Source organism: Dioscorea cayenensis, chromosome 12 (assembly GCF_009730915.1).
Source record: "Dioscorea cayenensis subsp. rotundata cultivar TDr96_F1 chromosome 12, TDr96_F1_v2_PseudoChromosome.rev07_lg8_w22 25.fasta, whole genome shotgun sequence".
Taxonomy (NCBI): domain Eukaryota; kingdom Viridiplantae; phylum Streptophyta; class Magnoliopsida; order Dioscoreales; family Dioscoreaceae; genus Dioscorea; species Dioscorea cayenensis.
In genome coordinates, this window is record NC_052482.1 from 16,233,201 (window position 1) to 16,253,443 (window position 20,243).

At 31.4% G+C, this 20,243-nt stretch overlaps 1 protein-coding gene and 1 long non-coding RNA gene across 2 annotated transcripts; both read right to left on the reverse strand.

Annotated features, from left to right (window-relative positions):
- Positions 1–5,127: 5,127 nt before the first annotated feature.
- On the reverse strand, positions 5,128–11,270 carry LOC120274144 (probable inactive purple acid phosphatase 16). Its single transcript, XM_039280903.1, has 5 exons — positions 10,883–11,270; positions 10,014–10,238; positions 9,146–9,419; positions 8,883–9,057; positions 5,128–5,552 (listed from the first exon to the last, which is right to left on the reverse strand). Exons 1-5 carry the CDS (start codon positions 11,133–11,135, stop codon positions 5,340–5,342), a joined length of 1,140 nt encoding a protein of 379 aa, XP_039136837.1. The 5' UTR covers positions 11,136–11,270; the 3' UTR covers positions 5,128–5,339.
- Positions 11,271–15,363: 4,093 nt separating this feature from the next.
- On the reverse strand, positions 15,364–18,700 carry LOC120273448. The gene is made up of 3 exons (XR_005540532.1): positions 18,614–18,700; positions 18,010–18,065; positions 15,364–15,447 (listed from the first exon to the last, which is right to left on the reverse strand). It is a non-coding gene; the product is annotated as an uncharacterized LOC120273448 (long non-coding RNA).
- Between the last annotated feature and the right edge of the window lie 1,543 nt (positions 18,701–20,243).

The following is a 20,243-nucleotide window of genomic DNA, read 5'->3' on the forward strand; positions in this document are numbered from 1 at the left end:
GGTGGTCATGGCATGAAAGGGACAAAAATGGAGAGTTTGGAAAAGTATCACTTCATGCCCTACGAACACTAGTTCTTATTGGTTCAGAGCTTAATTGATTAATAGTTTCATTTGAGTTTTGAACTATGAGACATTACCACCCAATCAGCTTAAATACTTGTCAAAGATATATATATATATATATATATGCATGCATGATGTGGCCACTTATATTTTCTTTTAAAATTTGTCAAAGAGAAGCAATGAGGTAGGATCCAATAGCATTAGGACAAGCATGAGTTTGTCTTCCATTAAAATCCCACCAAGACCCAAAAGAAGAGAGCATATAATAATTCTCCATTATTGGTACAAGCATTGTGGATATGTGCTCTTTTGGGAGGGGTTGTCACCATCTCCCCCATTGCAAGCTCAGCATATCAATATTATGGTGCCTATATATGCTTGATATGTTTACCAAGTGTCCTGGTTCATGGCACCCATTAATCAATATTGAGGTTTCCTCTTTCACTCATTTCTTCAATCACTAGCCTTAATCCTTATGATTAGTTTAGCTTACTAATTTATAAAATGCTTTGTTTGCAATATATATATATATATATATATATAGGTAATTAATAAATTCTTGACAATGATTTATATATATATATAATTATGATTCAAACCGACAAAAAAGAATACATATATGTATAAGAGTGAAAAGGTGAAAAAACAAAGAAACAAAAAGAATAATGTGTGGCAACGGGGTTTTCAAAGCATTATTCTCCTTGTGGGGCACTTGATATATATATGATGATTTTTTTCCTTTTAAATAAATTTTTGTAAATACATTCAGCCACATTGTTGATATATAGGACAAATTTGACCAAATTCTCATAATGATATTAACTATAGTGTTTCATTTTTTTTTATTTTCGTTACAATTTGTTAATTTCCACATGGCAAGGAATATATATATATATATATATTATTTTTTTAGAAAGAAAAAAAATCCTAGATCTTTGAATAATTAATGAAATCAATATTGAAACCATTTAAGAATAATAACTATGCATGAATAGATTTCTAAACCACTTCTCTTTTAATAATGTCCTCCAAGATTAATGTTTTACTAACTAAAGAGTCTAATTTTAATTCATTGAAGCATGAAACATGACTTGAACTCTGGCTTCACGCATGCATATGCAAGGTTTAGATCATGTATACTTCATAATTTAAAGAAAATTATTAAAAAAAACCAGATTTTAATTCATTGATAATAAAGCATGTGTAGACTAAGTCATGCCATGCATGCACCAATATTTAGGGTTCAATGAACTCATTCATGCATGTGAGTTGACCATGCTTCATGCATGCATGGCTTAGCTTTCAATGCATGTTACATGCTGGTCTAGGGTCTAGGGTTCAATGCATGCATGCATGCATGCATGCATGCAAGGCTTAGATCATGCTTTATAATATAAACAAGGCTTTTCTAACAAAAAAGCCTGGTTTATTGTATATAATCATTTATTCATGAAGCTTATATTAGGCCATGCATGCTTCATACATATGAAACATGAAATTACGTATGCATGCATGGTATATATAGAAGTTTCAGTGCATGCATGCATGGTTAAGGCCATGCATGCTTTCATAAAAGAGCTTGATTTGAAGGCATTGATTCATCATGACACGTAGTTTCATTAGGTCATGCATGCATACATCCACATGCTAAGAGTGTGGCTCAACTTGCTGTCACCATTAATTAAGCTTTTGTGCAATATTAAAGAACATAAATATTTTAAATTAGACGTTATGCATGAAATATATATATGCTCCTTGTCTTTTCATTCTGCCATTAATATTTTCTGTTCTTTTCCTCTATTTTTCTCTCAATTCAAGGATGAGTTTGCTTCAAAATCTAACAATGAGCATAAAAAAGATCATTATCTTCAGATTGTAATTAGTTAATCTGATGCATGCAGTGCTTGGAGTTTAAACATCCTACAAAATGATAGAATCTAGCTAGCTAAACAACATATACATATCTATATATTTGATATATATATATATATATATGTATATATATTCCCCACCACCTATCTCTTTCCTCTTCTTCTTTTTCCAACAAGCACAGTGACCAGTTTATTCCTTGGTGTTGTCAGTGTCTCTAAGTGAGTGCCAGTTAATGTCATAATTCTGAAGATAAAAATGGCAGCACATCAGCATTCAAATCTATCTTCTTAGATATGGAATATAACTTGTAGATCTTGCATATAACAAGATATATAAATATATCAATTCATGTCTTCTGGGTCATAACTTTGACCTCATGCCTTGTTACCTTTGCTTTCTATTCATAAAAAAACCAAAGTGCATTAGTAAATGCCCATGTGTTTGACCAATCACTCTCATCTCATTAAAATTAAACACTGGTGATCAATTAAACTCATGACTATTCCCTACTATTTTCACTGGTGAACTCATGAGATTATAAAGTATCTTCATTTGGTGCAAAATTAACAGATCTTGTGCATTTGCTTGTCACTTCCATATCTTTGTGGATCATTAAAAGTTGCTCTCCATTATATATGTATTGCTAAATCTTTAGTTCAAAGCCACATTTTTTTAAGATACTTTGCTAATATTGAGACACAAAATATATGTAACTAATGATAGAAACAGGCTTTGTTCATCTGCACACACATATCATGCATTGCAAGTGTTGATCTTTTCTTGTCATTTCTTTCTTTTTGAACAAAGAAAAGAAGAAATAATAATAATAATTCCTTGGATTTGCACCACACTGTATCTATCATTCCAAACAATGATAATACTCATTTGATTGTGATTGAAGATGATAGTGCTAATTTATAAGCTAATCAGTGTTCCCACTCTTGACCAACCAAAAAACATATATAAATTATCATCTACAACAATATTAATGAGGTGCACATAGATTTTTGAGAGGTTTTGAGGTATGAATAGCTTAATTTTGGTAAACTAGAAAAGAAAACCATGAAGTGTAAACACATATATATGGTTCTAGTTTAACACTTGGAAAAAGAGAATTCTGAAAGCTATGTTTGAGGATGTAAAATAAACAACAAGGTCTTGTCTTCTCATACTTTTACAATATTAATTATATCTTGTTGGCTACTTCCAACTTTATATAGTAACATGCATGATATATGTAACTAATTATTAAGTACAAGTGGTTGTAATCACAAACAAGCTAAAGGTTGCCGTGGAGTAAAGGTTTTCGGCATTGCTGGTTTGACAAGCATCACAAGAAAAATAGTTGTCCTTGATCAAGAAATTAAGTAGATGTCTTTTTGAACTTTCTAACAAAGCACTGTTGTTGGATTCTATATATGTTTTGTAATTGACGTTTGTTTGGTATGAAATGTGTGCTAAAGATTCCATTTGCATATATGTATGTATCATTGGATAACTTGTATGTTTGGTATTTCCAAAGTCATGATAATTCTAAGATCTCTTTGAATTATATTTAGGATATATATGTTAATTAATTTGATGCATAGGCGGACCATATATAGTAGCCTTTTGGTCTTTTCAAAAGTTGAAAAATTTTGTACTTGATATGTATGTTATATATGTATATATTTATATTTAAAATACATATATCTTTAAATCTTCTCCATTGTCAAATGTTTTTATTATTTACCGCGCGCTGAATTTTTTCACCAATGTAAGACTTAATGTCAAGATTCGCTACTGGTTTGATATTTTGACAGATTAAAAAAGTCTAAAATTTCCTACCAAATTAAAAACAAATGTGTGGGATTTAAGTAAAACTTTAAAAAGAAAAATGGCGTTTTTCTCTTATTGCCAATCTTTTTCTTTGACGACGACGACGACAACAACAACAATGTCATTTTTATGAACTTAGTGGACATTACACGTCATTTGAAAACTAACAAGTTATAAACTAATGAAGTGGTTTTTCGACTCGTTAGGATTAATGTATTTCAATTCACTCAAACAACAATCAATTAGTACATAGTTTACATATGTGTTAACCGAAATAGCTAGAGTTCCAAAATGATAGCATATTAATTTTAATGCGTATCTTACAACAATATAGAAGGTTTTTCTAGTTTCTAGTTTGAATCATGAAGCAAGAAGATGGAGAGGAATATAATGAAGGGAAACAATAATAGTTAAAAAAGTGAAGAATTAGGGTGAATTGGTGGGTCCAAGGGATCACAATTGGGAGGAAAAAGGAACAAGTAAAAAAAGATTAAAAGAATTCTATAGACTATTAAGTCATTAAAAAAAAAAACTTTAAAAATTTAAAAAGAAAATGTTAAAATTGAGGCTTGGAAAAGATTTTTTTAAGAAGACAAATCTTATTTGGTTTATTCTTTGTAGTAGTCACAAGTTGTTAGGCGTGGGAAATAACAGAGTGGGGCCAAGAGAACTTTTTTTTTTTAATATTGGTTAGAAGAAAATTTTTTATATGAGATGACTAATATTTGATTTAATTAATACTAATCAAAATTAAATAGTTTTTATCTAAATAAAAATTTTAAAAGTAATTATTAAACAAATAGTTTACATGGTTAAGCCATGTGATGGGTATTGAAAAAACAAGTTATACACACTACTTGCTTTATATATATATATTTTCCTCTCAGCTAATTTTGAACTGTTTTTCACTGTTGAGAGTTGTTCTTCCACTAATTACACTAATAATTTTTTTTTTAAAAAATAATTATCTTTACTTAGGGCATATATCAAGAATGAGAATGAGATCAACAATACAACTCTCTTTGGTCTAAACTAATTCACAAACAAGCCCTGATAAAACTAAACCCAAATTAAGATTAATTAATTTAGAATAAAAACTTTGATTCACATTAATTCCTATTCCTAATCTCAATCTTATGCTTCCTAATTTGAAAGATTAAAAGTGAGATATCTGCAAAAGAATTAATGAAATCACACATCCCCTTCAAAGCATATATGGACCTTGCGTGAACACATGATATCTAACATAATTAATGCTCAAATGGTCCATTGCGTGATACTCTCTCACATCTCAATCTTTAACTTTATCAATCTGATTCTATTCCATCACAAATACATATATATATATATATATATATATATATACAAATGCTCTATCTCTATCTATCACATTTTCCATGTCATCTTCATTGCCTTAATAAGTTTGTACCACTTTAGTCTTTGGATAACTATCAATTATCACCAGAGAAAACAACTTTGTTTTGTAGTTTAATCGGAAAAAGAGTAATTATTCATGCATGACATTTGCAGTTCAATGGTTACAACACATACCAGTTACTTTGAGTAATCAATCACTTTTTGGTAGTTCAGGAACTCAAGGTGACTTCACTGTGTACTGTGTTGTCTTCCATCCTAATCCAAGATTTAAGTGAGAATGGATGTTCGGTCATCTCGATGATTCTTGCGCCTCGAGGCCAGGTTCCGTATCCGCCATAACCACTGTGACGAGCGAAGCATAACCAGAGTTTTTCGTAGGGGCAGCACCAGTCCAGCCCATGATTGTGACCAACAAAGAGTGCCTGCAAAATTGTGCAATCAGAAAATTAAGAGGCTATTTGCTTAAGTTTGTGAAGCCCAAGTCTAAAGATTTCAAACTTCAATCATTGTGTCAATTCATTTGTTTCCCATAAATATCTATGATTTCATATGTTAACAGATGCACTTCCCTGTCATTTCAAGCTTGGATCCACCATGGATCATGAGAGTACTGAGAAGTCTCACTCATTAAGTTTGGTTTCTGTTTTATGCAATTAAAGAATCATCAAATTCATTGATAGATCTAGTACCTCAAAGAATAATCTCTCTCTTAATATATGAATAGAAATTCTCAACATAGCCAAAAGACAATGTTACCTTTGTAAGTGATAAAGATGGATTCGAACATATAAACCTAACTAACAGTTTCATGTACAAATTTAGAAAAATAATATTGTCAATGGTTACGTAACTTGTATCTATAATTGTAAGCTAGAAGAACAATGATCCTCATTTTAATTCACTAAACAAATTTCTCGATTATTGGCAGAGATGAAAATTATCCACATTTAGTTCTTCATGGATCCGGAAACATTTTCATGTATTAAGGTTTAAGTTAAAGAAAATATATGTACTGATAGCCCATTTCAGCATTAGAGGAATTGCCAACAAAATTATCAGAGCTGTAAATTCTTATTGCTCGAGTTAGTAATCAATAAGATAGGATCAATTAAGCTGGAATCAATGTCTAGACAGGTAAACAGTGAAGTTGGACCTTAGTGCAAACAAATCAGGATACAATAAAAGCATTTAGATTCACAAGTGAAGAAAATCATATTAGATGGATGATACAATCTGTGAAATCAAGACACCTGAGTTCCATTCAACTGCAATTTAGACAATGCACATTCAGATTCTCTTGGTTGGATTATTATGTGAGCTGCATTAATAGCAAGTGTGATGGAGATAAATATCCGTGTCTATGCCACAGAAATTTAGTATTATAAACAACTATATTTTGTTCCACAAGTACAGTATTGAAGGAAAGGTTCCACCGAGAAGTGAGTTTTCAATGAACCTGATTACACGCTAAAACCATCTTATTGTGTACTATTAAATACCGAGCCGACTTGAGTAATGGCTCAGGCAAACTTGTTTGAATAATAAACAAGATTGAGTTTGAGCAAAGATTTCAGATATGAGCTTGTCCAATAAGACTTCATAAAGCTTGCTAAACTATACATAAACTTATAGTTGTAGGTTCTGTACTGGTGTATAATATTTATAAAATATTTTATCTTTGTTAATAATTTTTCAATAATTTATCAATAAAAAAAGATTAATCATAAATTTTAATTATAACAACAGAGTCATAAAAATATTTTTTAAAAATATTTGTATAAATTATAAGTCCAAGTAAACCATATGAGAGTTCAAGCTCGCATCCTTAAGCTTGACAAAGCTCAAGCCCAGCAAATGGGTGATTAACCCAAGCTTAGCTTCCTTAAGCCTTGACTCAATGGCACACCAAATTAAAAGTTACCTGTCATATTGATATAAGAGAAATCAACTCCCAAGAAAGTTCTTCCAAAACTTAAATTTACAGACAAACTTTGTAAGAAAGCCAACAAGCAACAAGGGCGAGCTGAACACCTCGAAAATCCATCCTTCAACTAGTAGCAACCCAAGGCTACTGATACACTCAAGATCAACATTTAACCAAGGAGATACACCAAAAGAACCAAGCTTAATATTAGATTACCACTAAGTAATGTACAAGCTTCTTACACCAACTTTTGAAGAGACAAGCTTTAACCAACCAAGAAGAAAGTGTTTATTCTTTCAAGATTGCTTTGGACAACCCTACTTCGTTGTTTTCAATACTAGAAAATGTAAACTACTTGAAGCATAATAAAGCTTCACATGATGAAACTATCCTTACACAAGATATGAAACCCCAAAATAGACCAAAATAGCAGTCAATATAACATAGGGAGGATAACAGATCAAACATATATATCAAGTAAAGCACTAATATGTAACAAACTTATGTTTATCAAACAACTTATAGTACAATACATAAATTTGGACAATGAGATAAGAAAACAAAACAAGTCTTTGTTTTTCTAATTTAGATGTACAAAAAACAGCCATGGTGTCAATGAAAGATATCATAAGCCTCAAATATAAGTTCACACAATCACGAGGTTTGCTTGAATTTCTTAATCCTCTTGTTTATTGGTATTACCAAACACAACAGGACAAAAGGTTATAGAAAAGAAAAAAAAGTTAATTAATGATTTTCTTTCAATTTCTTCTCTTTGATGTTTTCTACTCTTAGCCAAACAAAAGCAAAGAAGAATTTTTCATATTTTCCTTTACATTCCTCAGATTCACATTGAAAGACAGCCTACAGACTAAACATCACTATTATCAATGGTAGCTGCATCCCTAGAGTTGAGGTTATCTATAAATTCAGTGGTCTACATTTCAATTTTATCAATTACTCCTTAAAACTTGTTGCAGCATCTGTAAGGGTTTGTGCCTTTAGGCAGGGTCATGCCTATGTGGCATTGCAAAAGTTTACCTTGCCAATTTTTGTTTGACTTGCAATTATGAGGATAGAGAAATAATGTTGGAATTTGAAAAAAAACATCAATACTCTAGAAATTGTGTTGATTTGCTCTCAGATTTTTGGTTAATTAGATAATTAATAATTTATACAATGTTAGTTACCCATGGTTGATGGGGAGTTAATTAAAATCCAGCATTGCGACTCAGAAGAATTTTAGTAATATACCAAAATAACTAACATGCTTAAATATTATGTGCCATTAACTACTGTAAATAAATTCTCAGTATTGTCAGCCTACTGATATTTGGTAGCACGCTTCAGTTAGGGAAAAATATTTTTGGTAATGGAAAATATATATGCTATAGCACAATTCTTGTTAGCCGTCTAAAATGTATTATCAAGGCCAAATGTGCACCAAACTGGTAAGAACATTTCAAAGGTACGTGCTATAGTTCTCTGGCAGACCGCCAGTTGAAGTGCAATTTTTAAATTGGCTCAAAAATCATGACCGATAAACATATTTAAAAAAAGCACGATCATGAAAACATGGTTTGCACATATCTAATAAATGCTGTAAGCATAACAGACATTCAAATACTTGATACCACAATTATCATTTTTGGTATATGTTTATGTCATAATCCTTGCACAAAAAACATTTTGCCAGCTACGAAAATTCTTCAGAATTCATGCTTAAGGTAAATGCAATAAACTTATAATACTCAAGATCTTGTGTAGATATAAAATGCAGACAAATTGTAGAAGAAGAACATTGTGTATGAGTTTAGTTTCTACCAACCTTAGCAGAAGACCTCTTTGTAAAAATATCAATAATCCCCCATTCAGCTTCTTGTGGAGCAACAGACTCTTCATTTAAAGAACCAACACACGGTCTTTGTATAGCAGACCTTGGTCTAGGAGCAATCTTTTCATATGCCGTACTTGGTATATGCCAAAATATAACCTCAGGTACACTGAAAAATAAGCCAGAGAGCACAATTTACTTTCACATGTTAGTAAATACTAAATGCACAGGGAATGAATGGCTTGCCTATTTTCTACCTTTCATCTGGATTGATTGCTTTTGACTTATGATTAAACCAATCAACCTGAGCTCTAGATATAACTTCCGGATAGGATCCACCACCGGAATCAAGAAAATACAGGAAAACAACTGGTGATGCCCCATCTTTGGCTGATAATACTCTCAAAATATAGTTAGACACACTAGGCCATAACTCCTTTGGACCACTCGCTGAGTAGGATAACTTGTTTTTTTCTATCTCCATCTTCATCAGTTCCACTCTTGGTGTTCCTCCAAAATAACACTCTTCTCCTGACACCAATGTTACCAAACTTCCACTGAGATACACCTAAATTTTCTAGGCCATATCTACCTAAATAGCTCTGACTTCAACAGTGAACAGTGAATAATATAAAGAAAATATACTTTAAGGGATTTCATAGAGCATAAATAAAAAAGCTTGTCTTAAAGATATGCACCTAAAAATAGGAAAAGTGATTGTTAGAATTACATAAACTTTAATGTATATGTGAAAAAAAGAGCATATCTACCAAACAAAAACAGATAATAATTTTCAGATGAGAGACAACATAAATTATATAGGTTACGCTCAGCAAGGAAATAATAATAGGGAAAAGTTGGGTTACTTTCGATAAACTTTATAAGTATAGCAAGGGCCACACAGAAGACAACGATATGCACATATGCAAGGTTCTAATGATATTAATAAAAATTTTATCCAAAAATTCTATGCATACGAATTGCATATTTTTGAAAGAACTAATAACAAATGAAAGTACTTCTCCAATGCATGCTTTGACTCATAAAAGTAAGTAAATGATAGCCTACAGTTCTACAGCAATAACATTAATCTTATGTGCAGCTAAAATGTGCTCTACTTTCTACCTGAAAATGAAAAATCTGCAGGTGGACAGGAGACTTGTGGAATTCCAGAAGCAGAAAACCATTCAGGTGGCCACTCAAATTGTGCATCATCATGGTTTCCAAATAATGTTGCCCAAGGTATTCCTCTGTTTCTCGTCGGAGAAATGGCCTGATCCCAATACATGCTTGCATTGGGAACTGGAAGGTTGTTCGCAGTGATGACATCCCCCAAGTAGATTACAAAGTCTGCACCAGTTTACTGGGAAGTTCTCCAATTAGAGAAATCATCATTAAGTGTTATGTTTTATAGAATCCACAAAGAATAAGTTCCTGCCTATTGGCTCAAGTGAGAACAGCCAAGAAAATGAGAAACATAAGAGAGCAGATTGAGTATGTGCTCAATGATATTGCATAAGCCATTAGCTCATAAATCAAATACAATGTAGTCATTAAATCTAAACAATTATTAAAGAAGCAAAGAATATTTTCATCAATAATTTCTCTCTCAGCTAATGTTCTTACATAATACTGAAATTATTAAATACATTGAAAATAAGGCCTTATAATTTTTTTTTTTTGAAATTAATACCAAGCAATGATCATATGTTCATTAAATCATAGGAAACACAAACACATAATTTTTATCCAAATCAAAGTGAGAGAATTTAAAAAGCCTTTTTCCTTCTTTTCTTAGAATAAACCTCCTGAAGTATAAACAACGCTCAATGTTTACCAGCATTGAACACTGCAACCCCAAGCAAACAAAAGCAAGCCCAGTAGCAAAGTGTTCAATCATTCACTTCTTTTCACGGATGGAAACCAAAACCAGAACCAAAACCAAAACGCAGCATTGAATGTATGAATTGAGGGCCTAAAGATGAGGAAATCACCAGGAATTTCACTATCGAGCACCGCCGAGAGAACCCTGGATGAATTACGGTCCTGTTCTGGCCCCCAGTCAAGCCAGGCAGCCTCCCCATAGTGCAGGTCAGCAAAAAGCGTAATCTTGAACGTTGAATCGGCGGAAAAACGCAGCGGAGCCTTCTCATTCGGCTGGCGGAGAACCGATTCCTCTCCGCCAAGGCAAAGAGCAAAGCTGAAGAAGCTGGTGATGATGAAAAGGTACCCAAAAAGCTTCACCATTGCTCAAATCCAGGCTCAGAGTGGGAGAGAGAGCATGGAAATTTGGGGGTTTTGAGTGGGAGATGCGTTCGAAGCTCCATTAGAGATCATCCAAAAGTATATTCTTGATAACCAAACCGCCACTGAAACAGGACATCTCACCTTCCCATTTTTACTCTTGTACTCCCTCGACCGTTTATTTATTATTCTAAAGTTTTTCTTTCGTTAATTAAAAAAATGGAAAAATTACTGTTTACCTTTTAAAAATTTCAAAACTTCCTAAACAGCCATACCTCAAACAACCCTTTTTTTTTATTGTTTCACTTCTTTTTTGCCCTCTGTATTATGAAATTCCATCATTGTCCTTAAACCTTTTTGCATACAATTTTTCATTCTTTATGCATTCCTTTTTGCAAGTACTCATTTCTCAAACAAAGAGTTCATTTTTTAAACAGAGAGCTCATTTCTTTAAATAGAAACATTCATTTCTCTAAACAGAAACATCGATAGTTAAACAAAGACAACCAATCATAAAGACGGTCGTTCTTTATTATATGGAGATAACGATATTTACATTAAAAATTTAATAAGTTTGTGGAAAAGAATTTAGGTTAGCATGATTACATTATAACTACAAACAAAAGAATTTAGGTTAGCATGAAGAGTAATACATGTACTCATTTCACCCAAGGGCATTAAGTCAAACCCTGCCACACTTGCCACAACTTCCCACCCAAGGGACAATTTTGTCCAAAAAAATCAAAATTAACTCTATCAATCACTATTAGATGTTTGGGGGGTTTAAAAAAATCATTGTATTCAAAAGGAAGGGGTTTTTATGGATATTCAAATTTAGGGAGATAATATGTGCATATTGTAAACTTTGAGGGTGTTTTTAGCAATTTCCACTAAAAAAATTTGTGAAATATTAAATATTAAATATTATTTTTTTTATTTTTTTTAATTTAATGTACATCTACAATTTTTAATAAATTACTCCCTTCATTGTTTTTCATTGGTCACGAGGGACGAAGGAGGCTAGGTTAGCCGAAAGATGGTTATCAGTTCAAGAACACAAGGTGACCTTGTTTTTCAGGGTAAGAAGGGGTAGAGGAAATGACTCGAGCCAAGACAATTTCTATGGGCGTAGGCCTCCCAAAGGGTAACGGAGGCGTGCAAAGGTTTCCTTGTTAGTATGAACTTGTTGTATTTGTTAAAAAACAAAAATCTTTACTTGGTTTTTATTATATTTTATTTTTATTTATTTAAGAGCATGTTACATATTCTCAATCTGCCCACTTGCAAAATGTTGAATTTGCTCTGCATAATTTATTTATTTATTTATTTATTTTTAAATAGATATTTTAAAGGATTTTGAAAACTCAAGTTGTTTCATGAGTGAAGTCACTCTACGAAAATAGTCAAATAAAGAGAATGTTTTATTGAAAATAGAAAAATTAACAATATGGCTCAATTATGGGACCAAAAGAAGCACATATCTTCACACATATATATTTAAAGGAGTTATATAATTTACTTTGAAATACTTTCAATGAAAATTTTAAAAGTATTTTTTTTAAGAAATTTTCCATTACTTTTAAGTTTTTGTATGTATTAAATATGATATTAGTAAAGAAGAATGTTTAATTGTTACATTAAATGTTTTATTAGATATTTTAAATTAATTATAGTTATTAAAAAAAAACTATTTTATGGGAAAGAGTATACCAAGAGCTTTGTATATTGTTTGTAATATATTATTAAAATTAGCTCATATATTAAACCCTTCTAGGCTTTGGGTATCAAATTAAATAGTTCAATGGTCAAGTTAGTCCAGTAAATGCTAGGTTAATAAAAAATATCTTTAAACAAATTATAAACTATTTTTAATTATATATCATGTATATATATGTAATATTATATAATATAATATTCATGACTGTTTCTTAGTTATAAAATAAATTTGTTTTTTACAATTATGAACTATTGTTAATCAATTTTTGTTTATATTAAATATGATACTAATAATTTAAAAAATTTAATTGTACTTATTTATTCACACAATAAATATTTATAAGATCTTTTAAAACCAAAATATGCCATCAATTTTTATTATAGGGAGTTATTTAATCATAATGGTAGAGTTTTCATTACATGTGTATTTATAATATGTCAAAGCCCTCAAAATTGTAAAAACCTCGATGCAAAACGAGGTAATTTACCTAGTAGTTTTTTAAAACAATTACTATATAGATCCTCTATGGAAAACGTTATTAGAGTCAATTAATTAATTAATTAATTATTATTTAAAAGTACATATAAAATAGGTAATATATTTTACATGTACACACCTTCAAACATTTAGGGTGTGTTTGGTTAGATGTAGTTGAAAATGCATTGGATTTTTAGTTATAGTATATTTGTAAATCCTTGGATTTAAAAATGCAGGAGAATCAAATTTGGTGTTTGGTTAACTGTATTTGAAAATGTTGGATTTCAGAATTTTGTGTTTGTTTGGAAGGATTTGTAAATCTGGATTTTGAAAACATGTGTTTGGTTGAATGTATTTCTAGGATATAAAAACCTTTAGTGAGGTTACCCCCACTTTAAGTTATTATTAAGTTTAATTAATTATAAATATACAATTAAATGTTATTAATAATAACAAAAATAATAATAGACATAATTACTTTAATTTAACATATAATTATTTTTAATATAATTAAATATTTCAAATAATATCTAAATTTCATAATTTATTGATTTAATTAATATATATGAAGTAAAAAATTTTTTAGTTATGATAATTAAAACACATAATTAAATAACTAATTATATGATCTTTGTGTATTCTAAATGGCATAAATTCTCTCAAGGAAAACATTGAACAAGGGAAAAAAAAAAATTGAAGCTCACCATGTATTATCAACTCCCTCAATTTACAAATAATAAGATTCAAATATGAGTAGAATTGAAGAAGTAAATATCATTCATTTAAAAACAAATAACAAATGCTAAAAGGCACATGTTCATCATCAAGTCACATTTTTGAATCACATAGCATCAAAGTTAAAAATTTAGGTTCAAGGAAAATAAAAATACAAACTAACCATTAGCTAAACATTCATTCATTCAACATTAACTAAACATTCATTCAACATACAAACATCAAAATATTTACATTCACAATACTCCATTCAAGTTCACACCACTCCATTCAAGTCAAACCTAGCCATGAAAATTAGATAATCCTCCATTAGCTTGATCAAGATTAGCAAATATATTCACACATTCAAAATAATCATATAACTAACACATTTCCATATATCAAAGAGTTCATAACAAATCCTTACTCACCACATACATCACCACATATATGACTATTGTTCAATATCTTGGGTACATACATCACCACATACAGTTACAACAGTCCATTCAAGTTCACAACATATTCAAAGATTAAATAATAGCATTACATTCACATCCAAATGTTCTCTTGCATTTACATCAAAATGCAAGAGACATTACATTCACAACACTCCATTGAAGTTCACACCACTCCATTCAAGTCAAACTTGGTCATGGAAATCAAATAATTCTCCATTAGTACTTCTTTTACAAATAAGTAGCATTGACTCTTAGAAAAATACCAAATAAGTAATTATACCATTAATAATGATAGTTTCCATAATAAAGCAATGCAATTTAATTAAAACTCAACAAACTAGTAATTGAAAAAAAAATGAGAATTATGACTATTGTATAAAAATATCTCTTACCATCTCCACACCTCAAAGGTCACGATCGATATTAGCAAAGAATTTGTTCACCCAAACTTTGCGAAATTCCTCACGCATTCCAAAAAAAAGTTCGAGCTCGCGCATCATTGGCCATCAAATACTCATATACCATAACAACTTGTTCAATGGAATACCCATATTGTGTCAAATTCACACACTCATCTTGAAGCTCTCTTGCAAAGCTTACTGATCAGCTGGACTTAACAGACTCAAACGCATCTTTAATAGTGGTGACTAAATTGTTGACTGCATCATCACTAAATTGTGCTTTTCGCTTGCCTTTTTGTTTCTTTCTTTGTAGTGGACTTGTTGCTCACATGGGTTCAGAATTATTGGTTTAACTAAATGGAGAGGTATTGCCATAAGCATCTGTCTCCCCAAATGACATATCGACAAAGTAATGTGTTGGAGGAGATACAACTTCCAGATGGAATGGAATGGTGGCCACTAGCTTGATTATTGCCACATATCTTCTCAATGAGGTCGTAATCCTCGATAGGCTTGTTCAAATATGGCTCATCTTGCGCGTGGATCTACATTTTAACAAAGAAAAAGTATTAAATTCATTAGTTGAAATCATAATGAATCAATTGAAATCATAATGTTTAAAATGGTAGATACCTTAATATATTCTATATACTCAGACTCAGCCTCTCCCATCACAATCATTCTCAAATTCTCATCCCAACTCATGCCACTCATCTCTTTTAATTTTTTAATTCTGGCCCACCTTCTTTTTATTGTCCTGAGATGATTACTTACATTAGCCTCTGTAACTGTTACCCCAAAAGTATCTTTCAAGGCTCGAATAGCACCATGAAGTGCCTGTGGTTTAAAGCCCTTGTCTACTTTTAATCCTTGTTCAACTTGGCTTGCCATAAATCTTATAAAGAAACAACTTTTAGATGATGTCCATCTCTTATTCTCTGATGCCCTTGATGTGGTCTTTGATGTTCCTTGGCTGCTTTGAAATGCATTATAATTCTCCATTCTACATTAATAAAAGATATGCAGATCTCACAATAAATATAAATCAAGCACCAAAAGTTTATTGTCAAATGGAGGAAGCAAGTTTAAATGAAAAAGTTAAGTCATAATAACAAAACAACATGCAACATAAGAACATGTGATATATAATAAGTCATTGCTAACATTATATAATATGACTATTTATTTGCCCTCATTTCAGCTGCGATTTAACTACTTTTTATTGTACAATCCAATCTTCCTCAGAGGGAATAAAGTCATCTTCACCACTACTAAGTATGTAATTATGTAAGGTACAACACGCTAACACGAGTTTGACTTGTGTCTTAAATGGAAAAAAGGGCCTAGATGCAAGGACCTTAAAGCGGCTCTTTAAAGAACCAAATGCATGCTCAATAGAAGTACGTGCAGATGAGTGTCGCAAGTTGAAGAGTTCTTTAGGATTTGCAGGTGTCCGAGAGCCAAACTCCTTCAAGTGATACCTAGCACCTCTGTAAGGGGGTATAAAATCAGGTCTTGTGGCGTAGCCATCATCAACCAAGTAATACTTTCCTAATTATAAGAAATAAAATAATCTTAATAAGTTCTATTGTCATAAAACTGGGTCCACAAAAGATATAAATTAAATACCTTCATGGACTTTTAGTCCATTAGCTCTTTCTAGTGCATCATGAAGAACTAAAGAATCATGCACGGATCCTTCCCAACCAGCGAGAACAAAAGTGAAATGAAGGTCAAAATCTACAACTACGAGGACGTTCTGTGTTCGGTAAGGTTTTCTTCCTCAAAATGCAGCTACTTCGGAAGATGGGGCAGAAGCATGTATATGTGTCCCATCTAGTGCCCCAATACAATCCTAGTGTTGTATGTTTTATGTCAGAATTATTGCTTCCAAAATACAATTATTTAAAATAATCCTAGTGTTATTTAAAATCTAATGTAAAAATACCTTGAAATAAGGATAAAATGTGCGCCTTGCTGTTATGTATGGTGGAGTTTGAGCACTTGGTGGTCGTATATACTCATGTTGCAATTCACCGATCGCAAACAACACGTGATTGAAGTATCTACTAACAGTCTCACCGGACCTTAGAAAATTATGTCCAATAACACGGTTTCGTTGATTGTGACCTATGGTGTGCAAGAACATTAATAATTGTTCCTCCACGCTCATATGTATTATATCTTTTAGAAGCCCTTTTCCACGTAACATTAAGCATAGGTTGAAAAAAGTGGATTTGTTCATGCGAACCATGTTAATGCTAGTGGCATCGTTCCCATCTATCAACCAAGACAAATATTTTCCCCTCATTTGTAGCCTTTCATGTGATGGTTCTCAAGAAATTCTAAGCCTTTTATTGTGTACCACCAATAACACAGCATAAGCCACAGCTAAAACTGTTATTTGCATGAAGTATATTTCATCATCTTCCTCAAATTGATCCATCTAATACAAGATTAATAGGAAATAAATTAGTTTTTAACCTATAAAACAAATATAAATAAGAAATAACATTTATGTGGCCATATTAATTTAGAAGTATATATATATTTGATGTACAGATAAATACTAAAGTTTGGTAATTATATCTCGCGATTGGCGATCCATCACTCACTCATGAAACAAATATAAAGAACTCCATGATTAATACTAAAGTTTGTTTGTATTGCTGCACACATATAAATTAATCTTTTAAAATACTAAAGTTTGTCAGTGGTGAATCTAATGTTTTAAAATACTAAAGTTTGTTTGTTTAAAACATGAGTGAGTGGTGTATATAAATAATAAAAGGGATAAAGAACTCCATGAAACAATCACCTAAATATATATATATATATATATATATATTAAAACTGTTCATTCAACTTATATATAAAGTATGAATTAATGTTTGTATCTCTACACACAATGCTCTTAGCCTCTCACTAATATATATATATATATATTAGTGAGAGGCTAAGAGCATTGTGTGTAGAGATACAAACATTAATTCATACTTTTCACTGGCTAATATTTTGATATGTTGGCTAATATTTTGATAATTTCTTTGCACTGACTACTTTGCATAATTATTATGGTAACAACATCAAGTGCAATAGAGACATACCTTCTTCAGGATAGATTGACTTCTAGTGCACTTCAGCCTAAAAGTCTTACAAATATCTGCACAAGCATTAATTCATACTTTAGAGAAGAACAAACAAATATGTTTTCTTAAAATGCATGCATATGGCAAACAACAATGAATCGGAAAAAAAATCAATTTCTTAAACCAATGATATCAGTGAAATGAGATTTGGAATGCTAGGATGAGAAAAACATATTTTATAGCACTAATGATCATGCAAACTTTGATCAATCATATAAGGCTTTAACTCCATACTGCAAGGAAGAATTAGAATCTTAAAATTCAGTAATCTAGAAGAGCACATTTGCAAGATTTTTTAATAGAGAAAGTTTAGAAAGAAATATCTAACAATATATAAGACTTTAATAAAAGCTGATAGACATTGAATGAAGAAAATATCATAACAAAAAGTTTAGAAAGAAATATCTAACAATATATAAGGCTTTAATATCTAACAATATCAGAAAAAAATAGGTCCATCAGAAACCTCCACAATAGTTAAATCTAATCATGAGAAGAGGGAGGAGGAGGAGAATGAAAAAAAAAGGCAAAGAAAAAACGTCACAATAATTTTTGCAAGCACCTTGGATTGAAGTTGAAGCTCTCAGATCTGCAAGTTTGCTTGATGAGAAGATGAGGAGATGAGAAAAAGCAAGGTCACCCTCTTTGATGAACCCGTGAATCCTTCACGTGATAGCCATGTGCTGAATTTCAAATCCAGGATTTTGGTTTACTCTGGTTTTGGCAGAATATTAAAATCCCTTATTTGTGTGATTTGAAAATCACAGAAAAAGCAAAATCCAGGGAGACAAACATGGGATTTTACAATCATTGGGATTAACAAATTCAATGACACTGAAATCCATTGAAACAAACACACCCTTAATATTTAATACGTAGCTATAAAGTAATGGCATTGTAATGTCTTGTTTCGTGTGCCGAGTAAACATTTAATATTTAATACGTTACACGTAGCTATAAAGTAAAGTAATACACATCTCCAAATATTTAACATGTATGTCCACCAAATTCTAGAATACTACATGGTTTAGTTGTACCTTGCTTGCTAATATTTCAAAAAATATACAATATTTATTTAGAAAACTAATGTGAATGAGTGGATGAGTAACATAATTACTCAGAAATGGATTAAAAAAGATTAAATACCAAAATTGGTCTCTCTAAAGTTTGGGATTGACCCTTTTAGTCCTTCTATTCAAATATCAACCCATTTAATCTATTTAATTGTTTAAATTTGACAATGTTAGTCTTGGACTCAATGGTTGTTAGTTTTACCATTAAATTTTGCTGATGTGGCTTTTATTGTATTAAAATATTATTAAAAAAATATTAAAAGAAAAAACCTCAAACTTGAAATCTGGATGTAGATCCAAATTAATGGATATGCATCCACTAGTTACTCCTAAATCAGATCTATGCCTTTCTAACACTCGATTACTCCAGCGATTACCCACAGATTCTTATCCTTTTCTACCTTCCTCGTTATCCTCCACTGCTCTACATTAGCTAAGGCCCCCAATTGTAAACTAAGAGATCCATCGTGCATGAGACCAAGCACCCATCCAACATCAGGAACTACAAGTTCGCTCGCAAAGGCATCGAGCGCCTTAATTTCAAGTAGCAATCAAAGGACTCATTATCAAAAGTTTGCTTTCTTTGCTTTGTGGAACCTATGAACCAAAGCAGTGTTTGTTCACCATGATGAAATTGACTCCCTTTTTTGTGCTTGTGTTGTGCAATTGTTATCGGATTGTATTTTTTTTAAACTATTTACTATATTCAAGATCAATTTCTTTTTCTGATATTTTTGTGCATAATTATGTGTACAGAAATCTACATAATTTGCACTTGCACTCTACAAAAATACAATGTAACAGAATGAAGAACATGTAGCTATGCAATAGCAACAAGAAGATGCCAATCCCTGACAAATAATACACACAATTAACACCTCAAACTAATTGTTCAAACTTCTAGTGAAGTTCTCCTCATTCCATTGCATTGCATTCAAGAATTAGCAGATGAAGCCAAATCAGAGAAAGAAAGATCCATTGAACATTGTTTGCTCCTTATTCTTTGTTTGGCCTTCATTGATTTAGTGCAATTCATGTAGTTAGGTCTTTGACTAAGTTTACTCATCTATGCTAATTTCTTATCCATGGAGTTTGGCTTTGCAGCAATCCTTGTGCTCA

Excerpts from the sequence above, each read along its gene's own strand:
- LOC120274144 (XM_039280903.1), bottom strand. The coding sequence starts at position 11,135 with ATGGTGAAGCTTTTTGGGTACCTTTTCATCATCACCAGCTTCTTCAGC. Across the intron at positions 9,058-9,145 it reads GCAATCAATCCAGATGAAAG|TGTACCTGAGGTTATATTTT; the intron begins GTAGAAAATAGG and ends CTTATTTTTCAG. Across the intron at positions 5,553-8,882 it reads CAAAGAGGTCTTCTGCTAAG|GCACTCTTTGTTGGTCACAA; the intron begins GTTGGTAGAAAC and ends ACAATTTTGCAG.